Source organism: Aspergillus brunneoviolaceus (genome assembly GCF_003184695.1).
Source record: "Aspergillus brunneoviolaceus CBS 621.78 unplaced genomic scaffold BO95scaffold_9, whole genome shotgun sequence".
In the NCBI taxonomy this organism is placed as follows: Eukaryota; Fungi; Ascomycota; class Eurotiomycetes; order Eurotiales; family Aspergillaceae; genus Aspergillus; species Aspergillus brunneoviolaceus.
Window position 1 is genome coordinate 1 of NW_020290739.1, and position 15,814 is coordinate 15,814.

The 15,814-nt window shown below is 55.0% G+C and overlaps 5 protein-coding genes across 5 annotated transcripts; 2 read left to right on the forward strand and 3 right to left on the reverse strand.

The window, feature by feature from the left end:
* Positions 1–743: 743 nt before the first annotated feature.
* BO95DRAFT_428478 (putative C6 transcription factor) lies at positions 744–3,212 on the reverse strand (the record flags this gene model as incomplete). Its single annotated transcript, XM_025584846.1, has 3 exons — positions 744–1,763; positions 1,817–2,954; positions 2,989–3,212. The coding sequence occupies 3 exons, from the start codon at positions 3,210–3,212 to the stop codon at positions 744–746; spliced, it is 2,382 nt and encodes a 793-aa protein (XP_025445911.1).
* A 2,881-nt stretch (positions 3,213–6,093) lies between these two features.
* On the forward strand, positions 6,094–9,157 carry BO95DRAFT_439311 (glycoside hydrolase family 2 protein). Its single transcript, XM_025585706.1, has 5 exons — positions 6,094–6,476; positions 6,532–7,482; positions 7,530–7,960; positions 8,010–8,245; positions 8,291–9,157. The coding sequence occupies exons 1-5, from the start codon at positions 6,343–6,345 to the stop codon at positions 9,068–9,070; spliced, it is 2,532 nt and encodes an 843-aa protein (XP_025445912.1). The 5' UTR covers positions 6,094–6,342; the 3' UTR covers positions 9,071–9,157.
* A 346-nt stretch (positions 9,158–9,503) lies between these two features.
* Positions 9,504–10,498, forward strand: BO95DRAFT_354558 (translin family protein; the record flags this gene model as incomplete). Its single annotated transcript, XM_025582217.1, has 3 exons — positions 9,504–9,691; positions 9,774–9,791; positions 9,859–10,498. The coding sequence occupies 3 exons, from the start codon at positions 9,504–9,506 to the stop codon at positions 10,496–10,498; spliced, it is 846 nt and encodes a 281-aa protein (XP_025445913.1).
* A 110-nt stretch (positions 10,499–10,608) lies between these two features.
* Positions 10,609–11,506, reverse strand: BO95DRAFT_283225 (RPEL repeat-containing protein). Its single transcript, XM_025581665.1, has 3 exons — positions 11,248–11,506; positions 11,073–11,173; positions 10,609–10,979 (listed from the first exon to the last, which is right to left on the reverse strand). Exons 1-3 carry the CDS (start codon positions 11,394–11,396, stop codon positions 10,801–10,803), a joined length of 429 nt encoding a protein of 142 aa, XP_025445914.1. The 5' UTR covers positions 11,397–11,506; the 3' UTR covers positions 10,609–10,800.
* A 953-nt stretch (positions 11,507–12,459) lies between these two features.
* BO95DRAFT_450231 (thiosulfate sulfurtransferase) lies at positions 12,460–15,725 on the reverse strand (the record flags this gene model as incomplete). Its single annotated transcript, XM_025587998.1, has 3 exons — positions 12,460–13,616; positions 13,674–13,831; positions 14,746–15,725. 3 exons carry the CDS (start codon positions 15,723–15,725, stop codon positions 12,460–12,462), a joined length of 2,295 nt encoding a protein of 764 aa, XP_025445915.1.
* Between the last annotated feature and the right edge of the window lie 89 nt (positions 15,726–15,814).

Sequence of the window (15,814 nt, forward strand, 5' to 3'; positions counted from 1 at the left end):
AGGGGGAGGGTTTGGGAGGGGCAGAGGAGGAAGGGGTTATTGGGGTGGACATTGTGGGTGTGGTATCATGTGGACATGTAGTGTGTAGTGCCGTGGTGAAGCTGGATGTTCGTTCTTGGCCAGGCCTGGTTAGTTAGGGGCAGCTTGGAGAACAGGTGGTTCTGTTCCGGTTGTGGTTGGTTGGCTGGCTGGCCGTGCAGTGGTTTGGGTGTATACTAAACGGCACTCCGTACAATTCTTTCTTGGAAGCTCAGCGCAATCCACTGGGCAACTACTGGACCCTACCCGTAGTACGTAACGTGGAGTTCACTCCAGGCTGTCAATGCCGTGCCCAAAAAGTGATGATGGAGGATAACCCGGTCAAACAAACAAATCAAATCAACCCGCGTTTGCCCACCGGCGGGTCTCGGCCCGACTCCCGCCAGTTGACTTCCAGCCTTCAGCCTAATGCGCACTGTTCGCTGTTCTGCACACAATCAAGCATTTCCCTCCTGCGTGTCTGACCCAGTGACTCCAGTCTGGTGTGCAGGGCCGAAGTCCCGACCTCAGTCTTTCCCTACATTCACCTCCAGGTTAATCTTGAAGTGTCACTCATATCATTCATATCATATTCATCATGCCTACACCTATACATTTACCCGATAGCGCTCAATAGCCCAACGAAACGTAGCAAACCAGACTAGACCACATGCAACCAAAAAAAAAAAGGGTATGTAACATCACAAAACGAGAGAACTACCAGCTTAGTAGAATGGGGCGGCCGGATTCACAAAGAAGGTCGAGTCGTTCAGCTGTCCGCCCAGCAGAATCGGGTCTCCACCGTACTTCACATGTCTCTCCTCGGGGCCGGGGCCAGCAAGCACCCCAAAACTACCACCCCCATTGTCGATCTCTGCAAACCCCTGCAGCAGGCTGCTGTCGCTCCAACTCAGAAAATCCCATAAGTATTGCCCGGCCGAGTCGTCGATGAACGGCGGGTCGAACGGATCCAAAAACCCGTTCTCCAGACTCACCAGGACCCCCGGCGGTAGCAGTCCCCCGCCGCCGGCCGCCGCCGCCGCCCCGGGCATCCCCCCTCCTCCGTCGCAGAGGTTCGAACAGCTGCCGCTGTCGATGCTGCTGGCGGCACTGAGCAAGGCCGAGTTGCGCTTGCTGGCCTCGAACAGGCGCGACACCGCGTCCAACGTCGACTTCGCCGTGGGGCTCCACGACTGCAGCCGCGCCAGCACGAGCATGGTCGTCTCCACCTGCGCCTGGCAGGCCTCCACGGTCGCGCGGGGGTCGTCCACCGTGCCGTCGTTCAGGAACAGGCCCAGCAGCGGAACCATGGCCGCCTGGAAGATCAGCCAGACCGCGTTCCACCCAGACATCTGATGGTCCTGCGCCTTGGTCGCGATGTCCTGGATCGTCATCTCGGCGATCTCGCGACACCGCTCGATCGCCAGCCGCTCCTCGGAGCGGAGCACAATGTACGGAACCCGCCGCATCGCATAGCTGAGGAGGGTCGGCCGGTACAGGAGCATGCGCTGGTTGTAGTACCGCCACTTCATCACCGTCCGCGTGAACGCGATGGCTTCGGAGCACGGCTCGTGGTCTTTGAGGATATAGGGAAGGTTCTCGTACCATTCCAGCAGCTGGCTGTCCAGCTGCGTCATCTCATGGAACTTGGTCAGCGGCGACGCCGCCAGCACTTCTTGGATCTGAGTGGCGATCTTGCAGAAGCGCACGTTCTCCAGGAGGGGTAGAATATCCAGTACATTTCCCTTGCAACTGTCAGTATTTATCCTGCATGTCTTTGGAATAGGACAAACCGTACCTTTTCGCGATAATGTGGCAGCTTGACAGTGATGGTCGGCCCCAGACGGCCCATGCTGGGTCGCCCGAGCGTCATCCCCCCCCACGTATCCAGACAAAACAGCGACCACCACACGCGGCGCTTCTGGTCGGTGGACGATTGTCTTTGTCGGCTCCCCCCAGTCTGGCTGTCGGAGAGCTCTTTGTGGAGGCCCAGTGCCGCTGCCATCCGCAAGGCGGCCCCCATGATCGCATATGCTAGGTTGGGCTGGCTCGTGTAATGCAGATAATAGCCCCCCATGAGACCCAGGGTCTGGATGGTCTCCAACTGCGAAGAGCCCAGACACTCCAGATTAACGAACTCCTTACACTTCAGAAAGTAAGTCTGATGCGACGTGTCATGCGCCGGACAGGCTGCTATGCTGCCCAGGGCAAGGACAATGTTCAGCAAAGCCAGCCACTGTTCATCGCTCCGCCTCCCACTGTGGTAGGTTTCGCGGAAGACCGGTTCATCCAACAATGGCACAAAGGGTTGAACGTAAGTAAAGTATGCGTCCAGCAATTGGGATTCCGACGCTCGTCGGGACTCGGGCGTCGCGAGGCGCGGCTGGAACCCATGGACCGGCCAGTGCTGGCTGCCTGGAGAAGAAGAGAGGTCAATGGATCCTCTCCGACCACCATGGGCTGGAGTGCGTGAAAGGTGGGTGAGGGATCCAGGGTCCAACCATACGATGACCTTGAGCACCGCATGTATTGAAGACACACCTAAGTATGAGGATGGCTGCTGAGCCGACAGGGACAAGGCATTGACATCATCCGAGATGCCACTCGGAAACGCTGGGGTTCTCAGCGGGCGTAGAGGGCTGGTGTGGTCGGGGATGGTCTGGAGGGACTCGAGATTGCCATCCTCACTGGAAGCCGGGGATGTGTGGGCCTCGGCCGATGCAGAAGTGGCCGGGGAGGCTGGATGTGGCGGCTGCGTCTGCACATGCGATGGACCCTTGCCCACCAAGTCTAGTAGTTTCTCGCGTGGCAAGTTCACCAGGGTCTCAGCTGGGAATCCGGGGAACAGCTTCTCGAGCACCCCGCGGAACTCGTCCAATGTAGTCGACAGTTTCTCCACGTGTCTGCATCCGCAACTCTGCTGGTTATTTTGTGTTCTGTGGTCTTCCAGACAAGAAAGTCAAAACACACCTGCGCGACGGACGAGGGTCGGAATACTGGCACTGATCGGCCTTCTTGTACCACCTGCATGCTTCGCATGGTTTTTCGCCATCACATTTGATCTTGCGATGCCGGCAAGACGTGCAAGCCCGAAGGGTGGTGACTCGACGGCCAACGGAGGGTTGACGCTGATTGCGCCCCCGGGTCGGATTCGACAGTCCGGGGTTCTCGAAGCCTTCAAACGTGTGGAACATGGCTAGCGACGATAAGATTAGAGATTCTTGGTGGAAGACCTGATAGACAGGTAGACTGATAGACTGATAGACTGATAGTACGATAGTACGATCAAGGCATTCTATGGTAGCGTGGTCAGCTAGAAACAGCCATTGGCAACCGGTCGCAGGAAGACTAGCAAGTTTCGATGCAACAGATGGCAGGGATAGCCTGTTTGCTGCTAGTGATGAGTGGCAGTAGGAGGGTGTGGAAATCAGATCATCGATGAGGGGCCCCAGTGAATTACTGCATGGAAAATAGCCTAGTTCACTTGCAGTCGCCACTGTCTTGGATTGAAAAAGGTCGGCGGGGAAAATCGACAGTAAAAGAAAAACGTGTTGCAATATATCTTCAAGGGCAGGCAAGGTGAGTCGGACCACGAGGCGTATATTTTAGCAGCCGGAGAACAGCGATCATCAGCCCCCGAGAAAGCATCAAGCGACATTTTCCATTTTCCACCACCTCCTTCTCCTCTTCCTTCTTCTCCTCCTCCAAGAACCGACGACGCCCTCCCTCCACCACAGTGCCTGCCCAACACAGTCCCTGAAAAGCGATCGTCCTTCGGGATTTCTTTTCTTCACTGGTCCGGCTCTGGCGACGCCCCCGCAATTTTCCACTTTGATTAAATCCATCATGCAGGAAGTGGCCGTTTCTGTCAGGCTTCTGCATGTCTGGGGAAGAATCGGCATCCCATGCATCGTGGGTTCTGACTGGCTACTCCAGTCATAAACCCCGGACCCTTCGTCCACCGGCCATGCTTGACCCTATATCAAAGGCTCGGCTGCCAGGGTTACATACGACCAATATGTATTCAATCCCACTACAGGCTCGCCAACTCTCGCCCCAAAGGGTCTGTTCTTCACGGTGCCTTGGATCTGTCTCCTGTTAGCGCTTTCCCCTCTCTACGATGCACTCTGCTCGATGTTGAGCCATGTGCTTCCACCTATCAGGGGGTGATGGATGAGCCCCCGAATTCCTTCCGTGAGAAGTCCTTCCAGTTCCGAAAGGAAAACACATCAACTCGAAGGTGGGTTGCTGGGGTCCTTCTCCAGGTCACCTGAGGAACAGCCCTGTGTGCGCAAACATCGCGGGCTCTACCACAGTAAGCGTTCGACGCACGAATTCGCCCACGTTCTTGGGGGCACCCGCATCTACCCACGTCAGGGCTGACAGTCCTTCCACGGTACTCAACCCCGAGCCGGACAAACAATCATTAATCGCCTAGCGGGCAGCCAACCCCGTTACAGTTCTGCAGGCTGATGAAGACCGGAGCACATCAATATATTAAACCAACAGGGGTGGCGCCACTCGATGTCCGAGCAACAACCACAAATAGGCAGAAAGACCAACTGCGTCTGACTGCGATTTCCATCGGAAGTGGTTGGTGTATACCCGATTCAACAGCCTCCGTTCATCCGTGCTGCTCGAGCTTACTGCTCCTGAGTCCATTGTCAGAATCTGACGGGGTTTTTCCTGTCGCGACGGCGCAGGCGATAATAGCAGGGTTCAAGAAATTTCTCATTCCAGCACCTTCGCAGGGTCTGACTCTTTGGGAAATCTGTCCCCGCCAATTGCAGCTCTGACCCCGCATAGGATGACCGGCTTGGACACCCTATTTTAATTAAACCCCATGACGGGGTCGGAGTCTGTTGGCGCACCGCCGCTTAGAATCCGTCGCCTATGTCCAATCCCGTAAGTCAACTGGTCCGTGGGCTCCCGGCTCCATCTTAGAGCTTTGCATTCATGAGTGGCAAAAGCGGTGATAGACTTTGGTCCCAGTTCAGAGCATTTCCTGGCCCATCTGGTTGCTCCAAGCGAGTTTGATGCCGGTTGATAGAATAAGCGGCTTCACACCACTTAGGACGCTTCTGGACAGAGGTGCGTGTGATTTGACACGGATTCTGGGGTACTCGAGGACGACAGCCAATCGCAAAATAGACTCGACGCAGAGTGGCCCGCATTGGTTAGGCAAAAGTGATCAGGCTAATTGCGATGAACGCCAAGAGCGCGAAATTGCTCACTCATCACATGCCGCATCGAATGGTTAGCGCTCCAAGGAGGAACCTGTCTCCATTTCCTGTAAGGTACCCCGGCATGACTGTGGAAGCAACGGGAGGCGGGAAGGGCGGAAGCACAGTGAGAACCGAGGCACTTGCCCCGGCTGTTGAGTGTTGAGAGTGTTGACACCCCATGGTCCTGCAATTAGCTGCTGGAAATGTCGTTCGTTTCGCTAAGCGACAATGGTCGGGCTAGTGACCGGCGTACCAACCAATGAGATTCTGGCAGAGAAAATCGCTTATTTGGCAATGGGGTGAGGGTACAAGTTCGCTTTGAATCCAGGTTTAAGGTGGTCGAGAGTGATTCAGCACCGATCAGAGGATTTACGTTCAGTTTAACTAGTGATCTTCAGGGCTGTCAGGAACAAGAATCTCCAAGCACAGGGAAGGATTCGATCAGACGGGAGACCAACCACAGCTGCGTGGAGCATCATCCGCACCTAAAGCAGTAAAGTAGGGGGGAGGAATGTCGAGGATTGGTTTCAGTGAGAGGAGCATGGTTCGAGATACAGAGAATAGTCACTTTATATGCCTCCCAAGACGGGAGGGATTTCTTGTCGGTCGTGTCTTTGCACTGACTCGGACAGCGCTCGGGATATTCTTTGTCTGATCACTTCATTGTCCCATCACTTGGCTCATTTGAGACATTTTGACGATGAGCCGTGTTGAAACTCAAAGACTGACGGGTGATGGTGAGACAGTTCAGGATGTTGAGTGCGAAAGTGTAGGACTTGGGGACTCCCGAGTCACTGGCAGCACTCACTGAGTGGAAGAGGGAAGACTGTTTTGGGAAAGGAGGAGAAGCCGCCCGTCGATTGCCCGATTAGGCAATGACAGCACGTGGAATGCGGAGATATCTCCGTGGAGCTCTTCCCTTGCTCTATACTTCCCTCATGGCATCTGAAACCATTAGATATCAGATTCAAGATACAAAGAGTGTGAGTCTCCCCTTCGTTGCCAAAAAGCATTCACAGGGCCATCGATCGGTTCCCACTTGTTGAGCTTTCACGCATTGTTGCCATTGACTCGTCATTACCCCTCCTTGGCTTCCAATATGGCGAGTTTCATTCAGCATCCTCTGACCACCGGATGGTCCTTCAAGGATAGCGACGAACAGGCATCTGATGCTTGGATGTCCGTTTCTAGCGTGCCGTCTGTCGTTCATCAGGACTTACAGGCAAATGGAAGGTGTGCCATCATCAGCCTCTGGACTCTTGGCATGGTATTAACGCGGAGCACACAGATTGCAAGACCCTTACATTGGCTTCAATGAGCTCGAGGCAAGATGGGTCAATGCGAAGTCATGGTCTTACAGACATGTATTCCAAAAGCCGACCGTCCCTGCTGGATCCAGGGTCGTTCTGGCGTTCGACGGCTTGGATACTTTTGCTACGGTGAGACTGGACGATAAGATCATTCTCGAGAGCAACAACATGTTCCTAGCTCATCGCGTTGACGTCACCGAAGCCCTGGAGGCCGAGGGTGATCATGTGCTTCTCATCGACTTTGATTGTGCCATGCTGCGAGCCAAGGAGCTCCGAGAGCAGGACCCCAAGCACAACTGGGCTTCCTTCAACGGCGATCCGGCCCGACTAGCCGTTCGTAAGGCTCAGTATCACTGGGGCTGGGACTGGGGCCCAGTGCTGATGACTGCGGGCATCTGGCGAGACGTTCGGTTGGAAGTATACTCGGCAAGAATCGCGGACCTCTGGACGGACGTAGATCTTGCTGCGGATCACCGGCATGCGCAGGTTGATGCCTACGCCGAGATTGATGCCACAGAGAACTCTTCCTTTCGAGCCATCTTCACCTTGAATAAAGATGGTAAGGAGATTGCTCGGCAGGTCACCACGCCCGACAACAAGGTCGCCAAAGTGACATTCGAAATCGATCAACCAAGCCTCTGGTGGCCAAATGGTTACGGAGACCCAAATCTGTACGAGGTCTCTGTTTTTTTGGAGAAGGATCAGATTGAACTGCATCATGTCTCGAAAAAGATTGGCATAAGAACGGCAGAGGTCGTTCAGCGGCCAGACAAGCACGGCAAGTCGTTCTTCTTCCGAATCAACGGAGTCGACGTCTTTTGTGGTGGCTCGTGCTGGATCCCCGCAGACAACCTCTTGCCCAGCATTACCCGTGAGCGCTATCGGAGCTGGATTGAACTTATGGTCGCTGGTCGCCAAGTTATGATTCGGTAGGTTGGCCCATGCGGATACATTTCAGTCTTGCTTACAGCAACAGGGTTTGGGGCGGCGGTATCTACGAAGACAACAATTTCTACGAAGCATGCGACGAACTTGGTGTGCTTGTATGGCAGGACTTCATGTTCGGCTGCGGCAACTACCCGACCTGGCCCGAGCTGCTTGAGTCGATCGAAAAAGAAGCCGCCTATAATGTGCGCCGGCTGCGACATCATCCGTCTATTGTGCTTTATGCTGGAAATAACGAGGACTACCAAGTACAAGAGTCGGCAGGTCTGACCTATGACTTCGAGGACAAGAACCCCGAGAATTGGCTGAAGACGGACTTTCCAGCTCGGTACATATACGAGAAACTGCTTCCAGAGGTGATGGATAAACACTCTCCACGGACATTCTATCATCCCGGAAGCCCATGGGGAGATGGCAAGAAAACGTCCGATCCGACAGTAGGCGACATGCATCAGTGGAATGGTAATGCCCGTTTCCCGCACATGTAGCATTAATTGCTGACCAAGTACAGTCTGGCATGGAACGCAGGAAAAGTACCAGATTTTCGATACCCTGGGCGGACGATTCAACAGTGAGTTCGGCATGGAGGCATTCCCTCACCTATCGACCATCAACCACTTCGTCGAGCACGAGAAAGACAAGTACCCGCAGTCGCACGTCCTCGACTTCCACAACAAAGCTGACGGACATGAGCGGCGTATTGCTACATACCTGGTGGAGAACCTAAAGACAGCTACAGACTTGGAGGTGAGATCCCACGGCCACACAAGGTAACCCGCGCTAATGAGCCAGACCTACACCTATCTCACGCAAGTTGTTCAAGCTGAGACCATGATGTTCGGGTATCGAGGGTGGCGTCGGCAGTGGGGCGATGAGAGACACTGCGGCGGTGCTTTGCTCTGGCAACTCAACGATTGCTGGCCGACTATCTCATGGGCTATTGTGGACTACTTCCTGCGACCCAAGCCGGCATTCTACGCTGTGGCACGCGTATTGGCTCCGTTGGCTGTGGGTGTCCGACGCGAACACCATGATTGGAGCGTTACGCATGCCCAGCCTCCGAAGACGAGCAAGTTTGAGCTCTGGGTTGTTAGCTCCGCTCAGGAGGAAAGGACAGGAACGGTGGAACTCAGATTCCTCTCCATCAACGATGGTCAGGAGGTTAGGGAAAAGGTGGTCCACGAGAACATCACCATCCAGCCGAATGGCACCACCAACCTTATCTTGGACGGTCTGATTGATTATAAGGAGTATCCCGAGCCACACGTGCTGGCTGCCCGCTTGTGGGTCGACGGGCAGATTGTCGCAAGGGATGTGGACTGGCCTCAGCCGTTCAAGTACCTCGATTTCTCGGAACGGGGGCTTGTGGCGGAGAAGATCTCTGAGACAGCTGAGCAGCAGACGTTGAAGATCAGCGCGCAGAAGCCAGTGAAATGCTTGGTGTTTGAAGAGCGGGATGGAGTCAAGATCAGCGACAGCGCGATGGACATTATACCCGGTGATGATCAGACTGTCACGGTCCGGGGATTGAAGGGGGGTGACTCGCTGAAGTACAAGTATCTTGATCACTGATGATGATTGTGCCAGAGACTTTTTGACTGTAGGTAGTCAGGAAGTCACTAATGTGCGATGATGATATCGTATGTCTCGTTGAACATGATCAGCTTGAATTGAACAATCCTACTCTGCCTGTGACGACTGCCTGTGAAAGGGGGGCTCCTTTGCTCCCCCTCCCTACCTCAATAGAATAACTCAAAAAGATCGACAACCATCTATTTCCCAGTGTGGTTTCTCTCCAAGACAAGCTCTGTTCAGTATCCAAATGTTCCTATCGTTCACAAAAGTATACTGTAGCGATAGCAATCTTATCAGATAAGCCGAATCACCCCAAAGCAGCAAGGCCCCACACCGCAGAAATGACATCGACGGCGAGCGCGTTGCATCCCCTCCTTCTCCATCCCGTCCCTCCCTCTCCTTTACAACCCCTCAAATCCCTCCAACTCCCATGGCCGGCACAAAACGCACCTGGGACGGCCAACCCCTCGAACCCGCAACCATGACCTCCGCCGCCCCAGCCCCCGCCTCAATCCAAAGCATGTTCGAAACCTTCCGCAACGAACTAGACGAACACCACGACCGACGCGAGCGCCTAATCAAAACCAGCCGCGACATCACAGCTCTCAGCAAGAAGATGTACTCACTCCTCCCCATCCCTTCCCTCAAATCTCCCTCTCAACTAAAACAAACACTAACTAACACTAAACCCGATCACCAGAATCTTCTCCCTCCAACGGTACCTTCCTTACCTTTACCTTACCTTACCTCAATCCCAATCACCACCCAGACCCTAACCCTCCCAGAATCCGCACCCCAGCCTCCCCCCTCCCCCCCGCCATCGCAACCGAAACCACCCACCGCTTCACGCAAATCACGCGCCTCTTCGAATCCACCCTCCCCGACCTCGCCACCCTGCACCGCCACCGCTACCAGCGCCAACTCAGCGGCGCGATCCAGGAGTTCATCGAAGCGCTCTCCTTCCGCCACTACCTGACCACCCAGACCCTCATCACCATGCCGGAAGTGCGGGCTCACCTGCCGGACGGCATCCCGCTCACGGAGGAGGATTACCTGATGGGGGTTTTCGATCTCACGGGGGAGGTGATGCGGTTTGCGGTGACGGGGTTGTCAACGGCCACGATTGAGGGTGCAAATCATGGTACTACCAGCAAGAAGGACGGGGACGGCAAGAAAATCCACCTCCGCCCCGAGCAAACCGCCATCGTCGTGGATCTCCGGGCGATGCGGTCGGCCATCGAGCTCCTGAGTATCCCGCGACGGCATGCCGGGGCCATGTTCCGGGATATCGGCCGCAAGACCGAGGTGATGCAGGGGTCTGTGGAGAAGGTGGAGCGCGCGGCGTATGGGATCCTGGTGCGCGGGAGTGAGCGGCCCAAGGGGTGGAGGCCGGATTTCGGGGGGGATTCTTATCTGATTGATTGAGGGGATATTGTCTTTGGTGTATGATACATGATGCTTGGGTGATGGTGGTGGTGTAGGATTAGAACTATAGTCGGGGTTACTGGGACACAAAAAAAGGAGTAATTTGTAGTGTAGGGGTATGAACAGAACAATACGAAGGATAAATTAATAATAATAGCACTAGCACTAGCACTACCTGCTGCTGCAGTACAGCCTCGCCCGCAACAAACATCAACACGAGCGAAATACAAACTAAACTCAACAAACGCCATCCAGCCATCCAGCATCAATCATATCATACCACATCCGCACCACACCCCCAACTAAACAGTCGGGAACCGCGGATCCTCATCCTCCGTCAGGATCCCCTGCGAGATCAGCTCATCCGGCGCCGGCCGGGCCCCGATCTTCTGGTCCAGATGATCGGCCAGCATGTGCTTCTCCAGCTCCCGGGCGTTGGCTTGCAGGGCGGGGGCGGCGGTCGACGAGGGGAGGATGTTGCCTTCCCGACACACACACACATCAGCATATCATCCCACGTTCGAGTATACATTGCACCACGCTAGAGGGCTGTGGGGTAGGGGGTGGGACTCACGCTCCACGAGTTCCTCGCGGTCGGGTCGGTGCTCGAGGTGCTTCTTCAGGTCGTCGGCCGTGCGGTGGCGGGCGAGGTCCTGGTGGGCGGCTTGGAGGGATCTATTTGATACGGAATGTTAGGGCGGGAGGGGACGGTGAGAGTTGTTGTTTCTTGGTGGGTGCCAGCCACGTACGGAGCCACATTGGTGTCGAGGAGGATGTGTCGTTCTTTCAGGTCCTGGACGTCCGGGCGATGCTGGAGGTGTTTCTCGAGCGAATCACGGCGCTCGGTGGGGGATGCGGAGAGAGGGGTCTGGTCGATGGCGCTGGCGCTGGTGTCCATGGTGAGGTGTGACGTATGTTCTCCGATGATATAGATGGGAATGGTCAGAACTAAGCAAGTGCTGTTTTGTTGCAGTGCTTTAAAGAAATTGGTGGAGTACTCGGCTGCAAGAACTAAGGGACCTCCCGAGGTATAAATAAGTTTAGCTAGTCCCTTCCACCAGTTCAAACAAGTCAAAGGATCACCAGCAGCTTCGTAGGTTGTTGTTGTCAGGGCGATCGATGGGGTGGTACTGGTGGTCAGGTCAAGTGATGGCCCAGTGGCAGGCCGATCCACGGGACCCCAGCCTAGCCCAGCCCAGCCAACTGGTGGCGCACGATGTCATATGTGGAGAGAGATCGCTATACTCCCTACTCCTTCAAGCCCCCCCCCCCCCCCATGATACAATGTGATACGATGTCACAATAACTCATATTGTCTGGCAAGCTACCTTGATAAATATTCCGAGTATTTTTGGCCTGCTCTTCTTCCCTCCCCCCTCCCCCACCACCAACACAACCCCTCCACCAGCCCAAAATATGCCCACAAAATCGATCGTAAAGCGAAGAGCAACTGCTGTATCTGTTTTCGTAATTGCAGAGTAGAACATGTCGAAAAGCTAGCTTCCTCCGGACTTAATCCTTTTTGCTCCGGGCTTCCTACCAGCAAAGTCCTAGGAGGGAAAATGAAAGCAAACGCCTCCTCCCACTAAAGCAAAAGTGATGGACCCAGACAGCTACGAGCCTCAACAGAATCTCGAGACGTTCGTCAGAGGAAGTCGGGCCAACATGCAGCCCGGTTCTCCGACAGCTCCCTTACCACCTGAGCGGTCATCGTTGTAGGCTCTCTCGAGACTAAGCGCTTAGATCTCGTCTACCAGTTCGGATGCCATGCCACCTGTCCAGGACCCATTCGCCTCATCCATGAAGTCAAGTCGAAATCGACAGAGGTCGAACTAAAAGGCAGCCCGGCTAAGGCAGAAGGACTCAATTTTGTTGCTTCAAGTAACAACCGCGTCGGTCTTCATCGGTATTGGAAAACGTGCGATTCGTCCGTCGTATGATTGACGAACCGGCCCATACGATCAAGGAACCCAGAGTTTCCCACGGCCCCGGCTGTTACCACTACCACGAGTCGGGCCTCGGGAGGCGCCTCGGCGGTTGTTGGCATGGTTCCGAGACGCACCCGCGATGCCCCGTGCGGCTCCCGACTGAGTGCTAAGGTCGACCGTGGGCGGCTGCTTGGTGGGACCAAGAGAACGACTAAACGAATTCGGATCGATAGGTTGAGTAGGGATCTCCATAGTCGCCTCGACAGGCGGGGCTGCACTTTTGACGACAGGCGCCTTGCGGCTGTTGACCCCACGAGAGCCGCCGCCGCGCGACGCTCCCTTGCCCCGACCGCCGCGAGGAACGAAGACGAGCTCGTCTTCGTCGCTCTCATCCTCGTAGGAAAGAAGCGATTTCGGTTCGCTGGTCGTCGCCTGAGTCTTCTCGACATATTTGCATCGGTTTTTGTACTCTCGCTCTTCGTATTGAATCGATGTTCGCAGCTGATGAATGTTCTTGACCCCAATGCCGAATTTCTGGGCCCAAAGCTGGGTCTGTGGATCGTTCGTAATCAGAATACAAGTCTTGGCGGCGTTCGAAGCATCGGGCCCCTGGTGCAGTCGCCACAGCAGCGCGCTGAGCAGCGGCCTGAGCACAGGCGGGACCGTGGGGATGGCCGACCCAGACGCAGAACGGCGATGTCCCTCGGCGCGCTTCGTCTTGTTGTCCTTGGATCCTCCTTCGTTGGTTATCACCTGCGAGTTTGCACATTCGGGGCTGGTCCGAGAGCTCCGGGAAGACGGGCGGGAGGGTGCACTGTGGGTTCCGTTGGACGTGTTCGAGACTGCGTCGAGTTCCTTTTTGAAATTCAACTTGCTGAGTAGCATCTGAGAGAGATCGTCCGGGGAGGCGCCGTTTTTTTTGGATATTTTACTCTTTTCGTCGGGGTGCGCCGTCGGGCCGTTTGAGACGAGTCCATCGTTCGCCTCCGGATCCTCCTCGAACTCGGGCAGGAAGAACTTCTCTGCCTCCGTCCAGTTCTCGTACTGCTCCATGGGACCCTGCAAAGCCACCCGCTCGGAAGAAATGTTGTCCTTGCCGGAAGTGACCCGGTCGAGGAACCGGACAGCCTCGCGGGCATTGATGGCGACCTGCGACCCCGCTCTCTTAAGTGCATGGAGGCGTTCAAGGGCTGAGGAGGAGCACTAGATCAGTAACCGTCAAGGTAAATGAACTCCGCTCGACTTACTGTACAGAGGCACGATCAGAGTGATGGCCCCGTTGGTCGTCCATTTTTTGATTTCGCTGATGTTGGTGGTTAACGCCGTCTCATCCACGGCGCAGTGGAAGACCTTGCGTCCGGTCGTCATAATTGCCCTCCGGCGATCGACAGAACAGGTCGCGTTGCTTAAAAATGAAGATACTCGCACGGCACAACGGCCCTATACCAAATAGCTAGCTTTGACGACTGCGACCGAGCCGCAGGCGTGGTTAGCGTGATGCTGGATCCAGCGAGGGAGGTTTAATTAGGATTAATGGAGGCGGAGGAATATGGGAATGTGGGGGCCCTGGCTCGCAGCCAGAGAGAGTAGTGGACGTCCCGGGGGGGGGGGGGGTGTGGCCCCGACTTCGCAGGGCGTCGAAAGGGCTGACAGTTTCACTTACAATGCAATCCTAATTCACAAAGAACGGTCATCTGCAGCATTTTGCGATCCGAATAAACGATTGTGTAAGGAATTAATGAGGCAATGAGATGAGTGAGAAGGAGGAGAGAGAGGAGAGGACCTTCAGCAGCGGATCAACTCCAAGCCGCGGGATTCGTCGGCATCCTGACTAAGCGCAGGATAATTCCGCGCCGCCCGTGACTATCAGTTTGTTGTCTACGAGAATTGGGTAGTATTTATGCAATTTGACCTCAGTCTTACGACAAGCTCACTGGGAGTTGACTAGTAAGAGTCACTCACTAAGCTCTGACTCCCCTTAATTGAAATCATTCATGGCCACCATTACACACAAGTCTTCTATTCGGGACATTTCATCCTTTGCGTACAGTTTATGACTCGAATTGGAGTAATCTCCTGGTATGTGCTGTCGCTCGAACAAGCTAGAACAATTGAGAGAAAGAAAAAACCACCACCTCATACCAATAATAATATCTCAGACTCTGGATAATAAGCACCGGGCTGGGCCATCGTCAGTCGCATTGTCTAGACCGTCTTCTTAATCAGACCTTCTTCGGGCTTAACACGTTGTGCCCATTCACTATCGCCGGGGTCAGCAAATAAGCCATTGAAGAGAGAAGAAAGGGTTCCAAAACTCACGTCCAGCTCCCATCGTAAACCCTCCGAAGGTTTGGCTCGCCGTATTCCGCCTCAGCCAATGCCGTCTCGATGATAGTCGCCGTTACACCGGTGCCGCACGAGCTGATAATCGACTTACTCGTGTCGATGTCCTTGCTCTCGAAAATCTTGCGCAGCTCGGGCCCGGGCAGGAACGTCTTGGTTTCGGGGTCCAGCAACTCCTGGAACGGAAGGCTCTTAGAGCCCGGGATGTGCCCTGAAGACAAGCCCGGGCGCGGTTCAGGGTCGGTGCCCGCCCAGCGGCCATAGGACCGTGCATCAAGGATCTCCACTTCTTTCGCACCTTCCTTTCTGTGCTCCTTGGCGATCTCCTTCAGCTCCCGGTACGGGATCACGAGCTTGGAGTCGTACGTGGGGACAGGGTAGTTGGTCTTCTCAGGCTGCTGGGGCTCTCCGGTCTCCGTGGGGAAACCATCGGCAAGCCACACTTTGTAGTTGTTCAGAACATGGACCCGCGGGTGTCCGAAGACTCGGAGGGTCCAACCAACACGAGGCGCGCTGAAGATACCGACCTCCGCGGAGTCGTAGACCACCACTTCGTCGTCCCGGCGAATACCTAGCTCGCTCATGGCTTCGGCGAATGTTTCAGCGGTGGGAAGCATGTGCGGGTATGGAGATTCATGATCTTTGACAGCATCGAGGTCGAAGAAACGAGCTCCGGGGATGCGGTGGTTGCGGAAAATGTCGATACCTTTGCGACCCTCGGGGTCGTTTGGCATGAACCAGGCGGCGCATAGAGGGACTACGCGTGGGGCGGTTGAGATCTTTGTAGCTGGGTTCTTTTTCAAAGCAGTGTCCAACTCTTTAGGAGTTACCAGATATGAAGCGAAAGAGTAGGGGCGACTCTGGAGTTGCTGGCGCGCTTGTTGTGAGAACGACATGGTCGAACGGATCAGGCGAGTCGGTGAAGGGATAGAGTTACGAAGGGTTGCGAAAGCCATATTGAGAGAGTAAGGTAGGAAGTGGAGGCAAGAGGGTATTTACATGCCGGTTAGGACTTAGGAAGTGGGATTATTCATCCACCAGCTAG